This window comes from Castanea sativa, chromosome 11 (assembly GCF_040712315.1).
Source record: "Castanea sativa cultivar Marrone di Chiusa Pesio chromosome 11, ASM4071231v1".
Taxonomy (NCBI): domain Eukaryota; kingdom Viridiplantae; phylum Streptophyta; class Magnoliopsida; order Fagales; family Fagaceae; genus Castanea; species Castanea sativa.
Window position 1 is genome coordinate 66,255,116 of NC_134023.1, and position 14,347 is coordinate 66,269,462.

Consider the following 14,347-nt stretch of genomic DNA (forward strand, 5'->3'; position numbering starts at 1 on the left):
TAATGATGTTTAAAATCTGCTACCAAATGGCACTTGTAGACTTGTATTTTTATATTACCTTTTAAGAGATTGGAAAGGTATGAAAAGACATAACAATTAAATCAATAAAAAATTACAAATTAAACATTTATTACCTCTTAAAAAATCAAATTTATAAAGTTTTGATACCAACAAATTCTAAGATCACATAATAAAGCACCGTAAATGTTCACGTGATAGTTTATAAGTGGTAGAAAAAAAGTAGTGTATTAATATGAAAGTGACATGTAATTAATTACAATTTACTATATAAAATTGTTGCGACAACAGTTATGACTTTTTATATGATACCAAAATTACTCTTTAATACCATTATTATGAAAAATATAAAAAAATTATCAAAAAAATCAATTTCACTTTATTGAGCATTTTTATGTAACGTCACATGCTAAAATAATCCAAACCACGTCATTTGGAGTATCAAAATCTTCACCATTTGTGTCACGGTGCCCTGTAGTCTGCAGAAATCTATTGATATGCACATATTATGTATGCACAAACAAATAATATATATGTGTGTGTGACTTAAAAATTATTCTAGACTATAAAATTATACTCACGTGAATATTAAGTACTATTTTAATATCCAAATACTAATACATAGCTAGAATATTTAAATTTTGTTAATTTGTAAAGGTCATTTTTTATAAGGTAAAATACAATTAACTCTTCAAAGTTTTACTCCAATGCTAGTCAGGTTCAAGATATTTTTAAATTAACAAACTTGGTTTTTAAGCCCAACTTGGTTCCTAAACCATTACTCATTTTTCTCCCCCTTCTCATGGTGATTAAGGATCGAGTTAGTCAGTTTTGAAATATTTTGTATGTAGCTCACATTAACCCAAATCTCAGGGTTGTTGACTGAATTTTACCCTTTTTATAAGTGAATAATTTATGTTGAGATGTTTTATATAGTCACATTACACTTATGATTTTTATCTTATGATTATTAGCAAGAGTAAAATTTAGGAGTAAATTGTAATACATTAAGTCTCCAAATGTGGATGCTGCTGTCTCACATAGTTAGGGAAACCCCTCCTAGAAACTATATAAAACTAGATGTTGTGGTCTCACAGTCACATGATTTCACCTCTGTCTGTGGTGGTAAAAAATGCAATTGGTGAGCTGTTAAAGGTTTGGACCAAAATTTATGACTTATGCACTCCTATTGAAGCTAAAACAATTGTAATTTTGTGGGTTTTAAAGTTTAAACTTGCCTAGGTCTGAAAATTGGTGCAATGTCAGAGTGGAAAAGGATACAAAAGTATGTTTTGATACTCTGATTAGAGAAGAAAAACCAAGTGATTTGGTCTATGTCTACTATCATGAGTAATGCTTTTGATTTAAGTTTGTATTTTGTTAATGTAAGGACCAAAAAATCATAAACCAGCTTCAGTATCTCGCTGCTCGTTCCTTGACTAAAGGTCCAAATACAATATATTTGGTAGAGAGGGTCCAACAACAAAAGTCTCTCTTCTGTATCTTCATGTTCCTATTTATATCATTGGCTCCTATCATCTCAGCCTTACACTTTGCAATCTATTAAGCTTTTTCCCCAACACCTGTCTGTCGGTAATGGAGCAAAGTTCTAACTTTGCGTTTCGCATTGTTCAGGTCATATCTACATTAATGCAACGGACAAAGTTGATACTTTCTAATTAGTGCGGCCAGAAAGGTTGGTGCCGGACATTTAATGTAATCTTCTAAGTTATCTTGCCACGTTCAGATATTTGCAATATGTCTCCTATGTCACCAGCGCCCATGCCACTTCATCTTCGGGTATCATCGGGTATCATCGGGTAAATTTCCTTATTCCTTTATTTCCTCTCGCCTACTACGTGTCGGCCTTCCCTTCCTCGGGTCCTCGGGTTCTTGGGTCCTCGACACCTCACAGTTAATTATTGTGAATTTTGCAAGGTTAGGAAACCTCTTAACTTTGAAATATTATGCTGTTAAATTTTCCATTGCTCTTAAAACTTGTTGTCTAGTAAGGATTTTGTTAATGTGTGCCCTTAGGGCACACAATAATTCATCATTTTTAGAAATATTTTTTCAGAAATTGAAAAAGTATTGATGGCTCACACGTTAGCCAGACATGCAATCTATTGATTATTGTACTTGTTTTTTATTCTTAATAAATTAAAGTTTAAAAACATAAAAAAGTATATCCCATATATGTTTTTTAAACTAATAATATAATTAAAGCGAAAATCACATTTTCGTCTCTACATTTTCACGCGATTCCTACTTTTGGTCCCTAATTTTTATTTACACCGCTTTTGGTCCCTTTTTTGAAAAACGCGTTTCGTTTTTGTCCCTGCCGTTATATAAGAGACGGAAAATTCACATGTGACAAACGGAGTGCACTATTGACACACTAAAAGCTAACATTGCCATTAAAATAATAATAAAAAATCTTATTTGGCATTTAAAAATGCCACATCAGCATCTAAATTTTTTTTAAAAATTAAAAACTAAAAATCACATGAATCCAAATCTAAGCGTGTCTTGAACAAGAACACTAACTCAAATTTAAGAACACAAACTCAGAAATTAAAAAAAAAAACCCTAGATTCATCGTCCTCCTCCTCAGATCTAAGAACACATACCATCAGATCTAAGAACACAAACCCTCTTCCTCTCAAAATCATCGTCCTCCTCCTCCCCTACCAGATTCCTCAACCCTAAATCGTCGTCTTCGTCGATCAAACTCGGAGCCACAATCTCCTTCACTGCGTCTCCACCCTTCTTCACCAGCCGCTTCCGCGGTTTCCCGGTCTTCAACAAAGCCTCGTCGTACACCGGCGTCTCCGATCGCTCTCTTTGTTGCCAGTTCTCCTCATTGTCGTCATCCAAGAGATCCTACCCTCGTAACTCCTGATATTGTTCCCGATCCGACTGTACGTTGTCGAAGTCCATCAATGGCTCTACCTTGTCACGAAACTTGAAAAAAATTTCCAAATTTGATTTTCAATTAATCAAAGTAAAAAAAAAAAAAAAACCCTAATTTTGAGAAGAAGAGAGAAAGAAATACATACGGATCGTCTTGGAAACCCATTATTGGGGCTAATGAATTAGAGAGATTTTAGTGCAAATAGAAAATTGCTCTGAGAGATTTTTAAGAATCCTCTATAAGTCAATCAAAACAACAACAACAAAGAAAATTTCTTTAGTGTGCGAAAGATAAAGATTATGGAATTTCTGGGTTTTTTTTTTATTTAAATTTCTGGGTTTGTGTTCTTGTTCAAGATACACATGTAATTTTTAATTTTTTTTTAAATTTAGATGCTAACATGGTATTTTTAAATCCCAAATAAGAATTTTTTATTATTATTTTCATGGCCACATCATCTTTTAGTGTGTCAATAGTACACTCTGTTTGTCATATGTGCATTTTTTGTCTCTTATATAAGAGTAGAAACAAAAATAGAATGCGTTTTTCAAAATAGAAATTAAAAATTTAAAAGCAGTGTAAATAAAAATTAAGGGCCAAAATAAAAATTACGTAAAAATATATTGGCGAAAATATAGTTTTAGCCTATAATTAAATTGTAATAATTTTAAACCAGCGTATCTATGCTATTTCTTATCAACCCGTGACCCCTTTTCTTCTTTTATCAGTTGGGTCCATTTGTCATTGGTCTTCCTGGTGACATAACTGAAGGCTGAAGGAACCTGGTCATTTCTTCTCGAAGGAACGTGATCTCTGCACTTGGTTTCATATTTTCTTTTCCTAATAAAAGATGAAAATTTGAAGCGGAGTATTTGATAAAAATTAAAAAATAAGTTTATTTTATTATTTAATTTATTTTTATTATTATTTATGAGTTTGTTGTATTTTTCAATACTATTTATATGTCATGATATATTATTTGAATTAATTTTTACCTAATTTATAATATTTTTAATAAAAAATTTCAATTTTAACAAAATAAACCTATTTAAAACAAACTTAAATTAGAAGTTTCAAAATTAAATTAAATTAATATGAAAGAAGGGCCTAAGGCCTATGTTCACACGGTGTTCAAGACTTATGAATCTTTATAGGTTCAACGATTAGTGCTGTCACACACTGCCACTAAAGGACGAGATTGTGTTGAATGTTGCGAAATATGCAGAGCACATGCATCTGCCATATATCAGCTTAAAGTCATTGCAGTATAATTAATGACCAAAGACGAGGGATGATTCATTGTTTGGGAGTCGTATAATACAATTAATCTTAAGTGATTTGGGTATTAAGCTTAATTAAGTGAATGCAAAGTTGCAATTTGCAAACACTCTGGTCCTCTGGACTCCGTTATACTGCAGTCGTTTATATTAAAACGTGTTTGTACGATAAGTCGTCTTAGTTAAGTGTTGTAAATTGTAACGATTATTTTGTAGTGATGGAAACGTGTAAAGATTTGATTGGATATTAGATATAGTTAGTCTATGGATGTAATAGCCGTTGTAGGCTCTGTTTTTTCCAGACATGCTCTGTTTCTCAAATATGCAGAGTATATAAGAACAGAACAGAGAAGTTGTAATTATAACTAACTTAAGCTTAATACCCAAATCAATCTAAGAGCTTTTCCCTCTCAAATATCTCATTCTCTCTCTCTCTCTCTCTCATTCAACTTTCAACAAAACAGGGACGGAGCCAGAACTTAGAGTTAGGGGGGGCGACTTTGCTGCTAGCTGTGTGCGGTGGCTCCGACCCTTGAGTCTATTTTTTTACTACTAAGGATTTTTGTTAAAATTTTTTTAAATGGCCAAGTAGTTTGTTCTGGGTAAAATATATTGATTGGACTTAATTTTTTTAGTTTTATTATATTGGTAATTTTTATTGTTGAGCTAATTTTTTTGAGTTTTTATATTTTGTTTTAGATTTAGTCTATTAATTTTTTATGTCCTTTAAAAGGTGAAAAATGCTAAAACTACAAAATTTTTACAAATTGCTAATGTGATAAGTGGTTATTGATATATAAAAAGTTATGCAAGTGTACGAACTAATAACAATTTGCTACCTTAATAGTTTGTATAAACATTGTAAAAACGTTTTTGGCTATAAGATTACTCTCAAAAAGAATTAATGGCATTATTAAGGGGGGCAAAGTGTAATTTTATTGGACAAAATTGTTAAACTTAGTACCTATTAATATAATAATATTTTTATAAAAAAAATTAGGGGGGGCCATTGCCCCCCCTAGTCCAATAACAGCTCCGCCCATGCAACAAAATGTGTTCCCACTGAAGAAATGCCTCACTCATTTAGGTGGAGTTTGGATAGCGCGTCCAAGTTTTTTGCGTCCGCGTATTGCTTTTTTTTTTTTTTAACCCAGCCGCAAGTTTGGACTTTTCAGCCATAAACAGTGCACAAATGCACTGTTTATGGGTCCTACAAATTTTACTTTCCAACAACTTTTTTATTAAAAATAGGTCCCACAGTACTATTCACACATTTAAAAATTATTTTGCTACAGTGTTTTCAGTTTTCAATTTCAACAAAATAAATTCTATCCAAACGGACTCTTAGGCTCCATTTAAAAGATCTGGATTGTCAGACCCACCTTTTTGACGTAATTGACACAATGATATTGGTATTGCGAAATTTCCGGGAAGGGAGTTCAAAAAGCAAAAAGACTGGGTCATAGACTTTCATGCACTTGAGAATATGATCTTTCTAAGAAAATTTACATTAGCTTCGCAGATGCTGAAAGGGAATAGTACAATCGGGTCCACACGGTTTTCTTTCTTTCGGTCTAAAGGCCTCAACAGTCAGCAATCACATGGTGCCTCCTCATTTTCCTGTGCATGATAACGGTAACATTCCAAGAAAAATCATAAAGTTGTGCATGATAACGGTCACTTTCTCAGAAAATTCGAAAGAGGAAAACTAGTAACAGTAACTTTCTTCGCCTTTAAGTATCCGGTAGTTCTCTGCTCCTTCTTCACAGCAACATTACACTCTCTAGTATTTTGAAGCACTTCCACTTTCTTCTCGCTCTTTTAGCCTTCCTTCACTCTCTAGAATATTGAAGCACTTCAAGCTCTCACCCGCTGTTCTTCTCGCTCTTATAGCCAATCTTTCACTCACTAGAAAGTTTTTCTTCCACACCTAGCATTGAAGCATTTGAATCCCAGCCTCTAGCTTTCCTCTCTCTCTTTTAGCCTTTTTTTTTCCCTCTCACTACGCACTAACAAATGGATGAAGCAATCGTCTCTAGCGTTGCTGGGTCCATAATTGAAAATTTGGGCTCTGCTGCTTTTGAGCAGGTTGGATCGCTCTGGAATGTTGAAGATGACCTTGAACAAATCAGGAAAACTGTTTCCACAATCAAAGCTGTACTCCAGGATGCAGCGGAGGAGCAGAACCACAATAATCAAGACAGAGTCTGGCTCGAAAAGCTCAAGGAAGCAGTTTTTGATGCAGATGACTTCTTGGATGAGTCTAAGTACCACACTGAATTAGCTTTGCGGCAAAAAGAGACGAGTGGGAGTGTTACAGAAAAGGTACGCTATTTCTTAAGTTTAATCTCAGTTGTTTTAGGACGTCCTAAGATGAGTCTTAAAATAACTAAACTGAGTCAGGAACTAGATGCAATAGCCAAGGATAGGGAAAGGTTTCACTGGAAAGAACGCTGTACTGTAAAGCGTATTGTGAGTCCGAGTAGGGTGACTCGCCCATGGCTGACTCCTAATAATGGAGTTATTGGGAGAGAAGATGAGAAAAATCAAATCATAAATCGTTTATTTGAGCCTAACAATGAAAAGAATGTTTTAGTTGTTGCTATTGTGGGGATTGCAGGGATAGGCAAGACCACACTAACTCAGTGTGTATTCAATGATGATAAAGTTGATAAACATTTTGAGCTAAAATTATGGGCGTGTGCCTCAAATGTCTTTGAGGTGACAACATTTGCTGAAAAACTAGTAGATGGTATTGATGAACAAAGGCTAAAGAAACGTCGTAAGTTTAATCCTGAAGTTCTCATGGATCAAGTCCACAACAAAATTTATCAAAAGAAATTTTTAGTTGTGTTGGATGATCTTTGGAATGAAAATTGTAAAAATTGGAGTGATTTTAAAAGCCTTTTAATCAGTGGGGCAAAGGGAAGTAGGATTGTAATAACTACGCGTGACAAATCAGTTGTAGATATTACACGTGCTGATGCAACACATTTTCTTGAAGGCCTCTCTAAAGACTATTCTTGGTCTTTATTTGAGAAATTTGCATTTGAAAATAGTCAAGACACCAAAAACCCAACAGTAGTAGTTTATGGAAGGGAGATTGTAGGCAAATGTCAAGGAGTACCCTTAGCCATAAAGTCCATTGGAAATGTACTATACTCTAAGAAACCATACGAGTGGTCAAAGATCAGAGATAAGGTAGTAACAAATGTAATTGAACAAGGGGGTAATACTTTTCCCATTCTAAGGTTGAGTTATGATTATCTTCCATCTCATTTGAAAGGTTGTTTTGCCTTTTGTTCTTTGTTTCCTAAAGATTTTAAGATTGATAAGATGACAGTAATTCAACTTTGGATGGCACATGGGTTTATCCAATTATCAAATGATACTCAGCAGGTAGAAGATGTTGCAGATGAATACTTCAAGGATCTACTCTGTAATTTTTTTGAGAAACTATGGGATTTAAAATATAAAATGCATGATTTATATCATGATCTTGCAGAATTAATTGCAGGGTCGGACTGTAGACTTAACAATTTGGATTGGAAAACTCGTCATGTATCATTTTCTAGTGTCCCATCTTTTACTAAAACTTTAAATTTGGTTAAAGCAAGCAGCAAGCTACGTACTATTCTTTTCACACATGATGAGAATGCATCTGATGCCATGGATGAGTCAACATTGATTACACTAATTGAGAGTTTTCCAAGGTTGCGTGCATTAGATTTACATAGATTGGAGATTGAAATAATTCCAAATTCCATAGAGAAGTTAATACATTTGAGGTACTTAGATCTTTCTTTTAATCCTATTAAAACTATTCCTGATTCAATTACAGCATTGTTGAATTTGCAAACACTAAAACTTCAAGAATGTCATAATCTTGAACAATTGCCTAGGGACATCACAAAATTGGTTAGCCTCAGGCACCTTGATGATAGGGGCTGTTTTAAGTTGAGATTGCCTCAAGGATTACGGAAATTGACTGGTCTTCAGTCATTACCATTATTCATTGCGAGGAATAATGGTGGACTAGGCGAATTGAATGGGCTAAACAACCTCAGAGGAACACTTGAGATCAAAATTTCAGAACAATTGGAAGATGCTAACTTAGATTGTGAGGTCAAAAATTTAAGGGAAAAGCAACATCTTGAGGAATTGAAATTAACATGGGCTCACCAAGAAGGACATGATGAGATGTTATTAGATAGCCTCCAGCCACATCCAAATCTCAAAATTTTGGAAGTGTGGGGTTACACTGGCATGACATTTTCAAGTTGGCTTCCTTCCATCGAAAATCTTGTTGAAATCACTCTACAAAGATGTGACAGATGCAACCACCTGCCACCATTGTCTAAACTCCCATTTCTAGAAAGATTATGGCTTGATGGAATGAAAGATTTGGAATGCATATCAGATCGTGATATAAGTGAGGAAGTTTCTACTTTATCCTTGTTCCCATCGTTAAAGTCTCTTCGGGTTTGGGAATGCCCTAACTTAAAGGGATGGTGGAGGAGCGCATCAATGACAGATCATCAACAACACCAGCATAACCGGTCACTGCCTTCATTTCCTTGTCTTTCTTCTTTTTCTATTAGAAAATGTCCTAATATGACTTCCATGCCCTCCTTGTTTCCTTATCTCGGAGAAGACCTAGAACTAAGTAACGTTAGCTCAAAGCTTTTTCAAGAGACAATACTTCCCTCTTCCTCTACTTCTTCGTCCTCTCATCTCTCCAAATTAAAATCTATGTCTATAGGAAATCTGCCAGATGTTGTGTCTCTGCCAGATGGGTGGGTATCAAATCTAATTTCTCTCGAGCGATTATCCATTTACTCTTGCAAGGAGTTAAATCTAGGAAGTCTCAATCGCCTCAATCGCCTCACTTCTTTGTTCTTCTTCGACCTTCCAAAACTGAATTCCTTACCTGTAGGTCTTCAACACGTTACAACCCTGGAAAGCCTCCGTATTCAAAATTGTAAGAATCTGAAAACATTGCCTCGGTGGATTGGGAATCTTATCTCACTTAAATGGTTTAAAATTTACACCTGTCTCAATCTGAAATCATTGCCTGACGAGATGCGCGATCTGTCGTCTTTAGAAACACTGGTGATTTGCAATTGCCCCAAGTTAAAGAGAAGATGCGAAAAGGAAACCGGTAAGGATTGGTACAAGATCGCACATGTCACTTACGGTACGCATTCTATATACCCATTTTTTTGTATTGAATTTTTGTTTGCTGGCTAAGAAAACAGTTGAAAATGAATGAAAGTGAACTTTTTAGAATTCTATTCTCTATCATTTATTGATTTCAATACAATTTTTTGAAAAAAAGAATGAATTTTTTCTTTTGGATTTCAAAAATATGGGAACCAGTGTATATAATTGAATGGGGCTCACTTTAGCAAAGCTTTTGGTTTTCTAAAGTTTTTTAATAATAAAAAAAAATTCTGAGATGTATAGAATCTTGGCCAATTTGATTGATTTTAAAGCAACCAAACTGTTGAATTGTCTCAAAGTTCTATTATTATTAACATTATTCAATTCGATGACTTGTGTTCTATCAACAATTTATATTTTATGAATCATCTGTGGAATATGGTGGCAATATGCCTCGCTTGGATACTTCTAGGATTTTGGATGGTGGAGTACGAAAGGTACTTGGTTACACTCTCTATAATCAAAGGTTATTGAATATTTTGAATAAAATTTCATTCCATATATTTGATTCACACATTAAGAAGGACCCAAAAGGAAAAAGTAATCAAAATGAAAGATGCATATATCCCTATTTCCTTCAATAAACTTTGAATAGCTGGAAGAGGGTTATTCAAATGTGAATTCCTTTCCTCTTTTTCTTTGTTTTTCTTGTATTATGATGATTTCTCACTTGGTTTGATCCTAGATGCAGAATAAATTGGAAGCACAGAACAAAACTAGGCGTAAATATCTGAGCCTATTCAAAACCTTTATAAAGAACATTTTGTCTCTATTATGATCTTATTTTCTACCATAGTTTAATGGTCTACAGCTTAACATCAATTTTTTTTTCCTGTGGTTGGAAGCATACACAATTTTAGTGGAATTTCTTTGTACATTGTGTTATGTTCCCATTGCTTGTTGTTACAAACTTGGGAAGAATATTTTTTTGGCCATTTTGTCTCGCATCTTATTTCCAATTTGTTTCAAAGTCTTTATATGAAAAATGCCTTGCCCAAGCCTCAAGTCCTTAATTTTTCCAATAAACTTTGAATAGCTGGGAGAGGGTTATTCAAATGGTAATTCCTTTCCTTTTCATCTTTGAACTTCTTGTGTTATGACTTATGATGATTTCTCACTTGATTTGATCCTAGATGAGGAACAAATTGGAAGCACAAAACAAAACCAGGCATAAATATCTGAGCCTATTTAGAACCTTTTATAAAGAACGTTTTATCTACCATAGTTTAATGGTCTAGACTCTAGAGCTTAAAATCAATTTTTTTTTTCTTCATGTGATTGGAAGCATACACAATTTTAGTGGAATCTTTTTGTACATTTTGGGTTATGTTCCCATTGCTTACTATTACAAACTTGGGGAAAACAACTTTTTTGGCCATTTTGTCTCACTTGAATAACTAATTCATGGCAATTTTTCACAATTCCCTGTCACTGTTAAGCTTTGCCTGACTTGAGGATGCAACAACATCATCATTGCAATCATTCTTGATTGGCCTCTAGCAATATGCATTTGGAAAAAATGATTTGAACCTAAAAGGGTAGCTTGTATGGAACTTTTATAATAACTCATCACAGATTGGTAAATTGGGATTACAATGCTGATATCATGTGTTATCTGCAGGAAGCATTTGGAGTGTTGTAGGGATCTCTTTTATGATTACTCTTTTACAAGAAGATTATGGCAGCAAGTGTTGGAAGAGTACTTGGTTAATCTGCAGCTTGTCTTTTGAAATTCCTCTCCATTTGTTCAAATGCTAAGGCCCACTTGGTGTTCTTGTTATTGTTGAAATTGACTTTAGTGTGATGTAAATTTTTTGTAATCTAAAGATTGTGTTCTTCAATGTTTTGGTAGTTTTTAGCATGTGTTTTAGAGAAAATTGTTGTAAACTCTTTATTCAATAGTGGAAATTTTTTACTGGACTAGGTCCCGTGGTTTTTCCCTTCTCATTAGAGGGTTTTCCACGTAAAAAATCGGTGTCCTAATTGTGGTTTGTTGCTAGATATTTTTGTTTGTGTTGAAAGTGCTTACCGGATTTTTTTGAAATTCCTATTGAATTTGCACAAAAAGAAATAATGGATTTAAAGAAATGCAAGAGTCCATAATGATCCTATTCACAGGGAGAATAGTCATGTAGTTGATTTAAAATGATGTGAGAGTTACAACTAGAGCGGGTTTTAAAATGTCAATAAAGGATAGGGTGCTGTTTAGTTATTTTGGTCTGTGTCTGTTTTAGCTTAGCTTGGTAGCTTGTCTTTTTGCTGCAGGGACTGGCTGTTTTTTCCGCAGAAGTGTAGATTTTTGTGTTTCTGTCTTTTGAACTTCATGTAATAATTTTTCTGTTAATAAAATTTCCTCATTCATTAAAAAAAAAAAAAAAAAAGCTGATTATGAATCAAGAGGAGTTTTTTATGTTATTTTTTTTTTTATAACTAGAAAATTATTAGATAAATTGAAATGCATTATAGCCCTTCAAATTCTATTGCATCACACAAATTTGGCTAAACATTCTCTAGCATTGATTTCAGAAGCACTTAATGCCTAATGCTCCAACTGGTTTCCAGGTTACAAAATGAGTTCTTGTTGGGGTTTGTTCAAACATACAGGCTGATGCGCATTGAAAAGACCTGGAAACATTAGTTTTTAAAAATGTCATTATAGATTTAACTGGATTGTGAATTGATTTACACCAAACATTAGGATTTGCTAGCTGCTTAGTACTTTATACTTTATAAAAGGGAAGTAGAAGGTTATACTTAGCTGATAAAGCATTTTGTCAAACATGCAAGAATGCCTTTCAATAGCTTTATCCCTCCAGATTATTGTGTTTTACAAACCACAAATTCTAGCTTTTCAGGAAAGTATTTTGTACTTAATTTTAATGCCAAAATGATAAATTTAGAATTAATTCCACATTCTGAAAAATTACCATACTGAACAAGTTTAGAACTAGTCATAGCATTCACGGCTGACCACTTTTGTGGTTTCTCAAAGGATACCCCATTAGTCAAGAGCCTTAGAATTCAGTACCATTACTTGCTAGATTATCAAAAAGATCTATAGCTAAAGGTCTCATTTCAAAGCCCATGTGCAGAAGTGAATGTTATCTTTTTATGTTCTTTGTGCTTTACATCCACAACAAATTTTTGTGGTATATAATGTTTTCGTAGTGATGAAAGAGCAATAGTAATTGATGTTGTTTACAACACTGCAAATGAAAATGTATTAAATAAGCTTGATGCTACCTAAGAAACAGGTCAGTTACATCTTACACAACTTACTCACAGACTAGTAGTGCTTATTCTGCTGAAGCTAATCATAGTCAATGAACATATTTAAACCATGTTACAGTTCTATCTTTTTGTCTGAATCATTGTGCCACATTGTTAATGGACCTGTAATATGGTAACTTCTTGTAGTAATACTATTTTCAAAGCACTAGATGGTTCAAGTTAAACACAGATGTATCATCATTAGGTAACCCCCGAAGGTAGAGGGAGGGGGTTTAATTCATGACTTTGATGGAAACAGGATTAGAGGACAGTCAAGAGCCATTGGGTTTGCAATGAATGTTATGGCAGAATTATGGGCTTCAAGGATGGTCTAATTCAAATTAGCTAACTCAGTATCCAAGCAATAGAGATGGAGCTAGATGCCAAAGTTGTACTTGAACTTAATTCCAACTCCAACCCCATAAATAGACCCTTCAAAGCTCTTGTGCTTTATCACAGACAAGTGATCAGAAGAATCCTTTATACCAAACTTTACCATTGTTTCATGAAGGCTAATGATCCCTTATTTAATGGATCAGCCATAAATGCCCATTTGAGGTCAAAATCCTCAGTTCAGCTAAGAATCATCATTTTACACCAAAATCAAAAGTATTTAAGGAACATGGAACTACATTTTTGGGCAAAGGTCATGTCATTTACCTACTTTTACCCAAAATGTGAGAAAGTCTCACATGCCAACCTTTTCCTAGTCTCTGAATGAGTTCCCTCTTGTTTAAGAGAGGAACAACTCATGCTCTCCCATAACTACAACCGGACACCGATTAGTGTCTACTTTCATTCGAAAAATATTCAACTTACCTATTATATTCAAGCACTATTGTAAGTCACATAAAAAAATTTAAAAAAAAAAAAAACTCCTTAACTTTCTTCACATACCATTATATTCTTATGACCATGGAGCTCCCAACTGATTAGGTTGCACTTCCCAATCATCTAGTATTCATAGTATTTGGTTGCACCAGTCAATACTAATGTACCACCATATGATAGTCTCTTTCTCTCCATTTTCACACATTGTAAGAGGGACAAAACTTAACTATAGTATATTATGTGTTCAACTTTAAATTCGCCAATCAATATATATATGTATAAGAGTAGAGACCTCATGCACTTTTAGTGCATGAGGTCCTACCACGTGGCACTTTAAGCTTGTAGCAAGCTTTAAAATGAGCTGACATTTAAAAAGCCCCAAGCCCAATTAATGAATTATAACTTAACTACCGTGTTACAGCTCTTTCACATCTTTTCACTCATCTTAAAAGCTGAAACGTTCAACAATCTCTCTCACTCTTGACTGCTACCTGTTTCTCTCTTTTAACTCTTCAATTCCCCTTCAATTCAAGGCATACTTTTCTGTCTCTCTTTCTCTCTCGCTCTCTCTCTCTCTTTGTTTCTTTCAGTTCATTTTTTTATTTCAAGTATTGAGTTTCTGGTCTGCAATGTTTATAGGAGCACAGATTTGGGAAAATCAAAGCTTCAACTTTACCGGTTGTGGTTCAAAATACTAAACCGAAGGAGGAACAGCCACCAAGGAATGAATATCAAAACCTTCATTTGTATCTAAGAGGTACAAAATACTAACTCTGTTTTGTTCATTTTGTTGTTGTTGTCTGGTAATGGGTTT

The 14,347-nt window shown here is 34.1% G+C and overlaps 1 protein-coding gene across 1 annotated transcript; it reads left to right on the top strand.

The window, feature by feature from the left end:
• Nucleotides 1-5,990: 5,990 nt before the first annotated feature.
• On the top strand, nt 5,991-11,278 carry LOC142617095 (putative disease resistance protein RGA4). Its single transcript, XM_075789788.1, has 2 exons — nt 5,991-9,406; nt 11,054-11,278. The coding sequence occupies exons 1-2, from the start codon at nt 6,226-6,228 to the stop codon at nt 11,188-11,190; spliced, it is 3,318 nt and encodes a 1,105-aa protein (XP_075645903.1). The 5' UTR covers nt 5,991-6,225; the 3' UTR covers nt 11,191-11,278.
• The last annotated feature ends 3,069 nt before the right edge of the window (nt 11,279-14,347 follow it).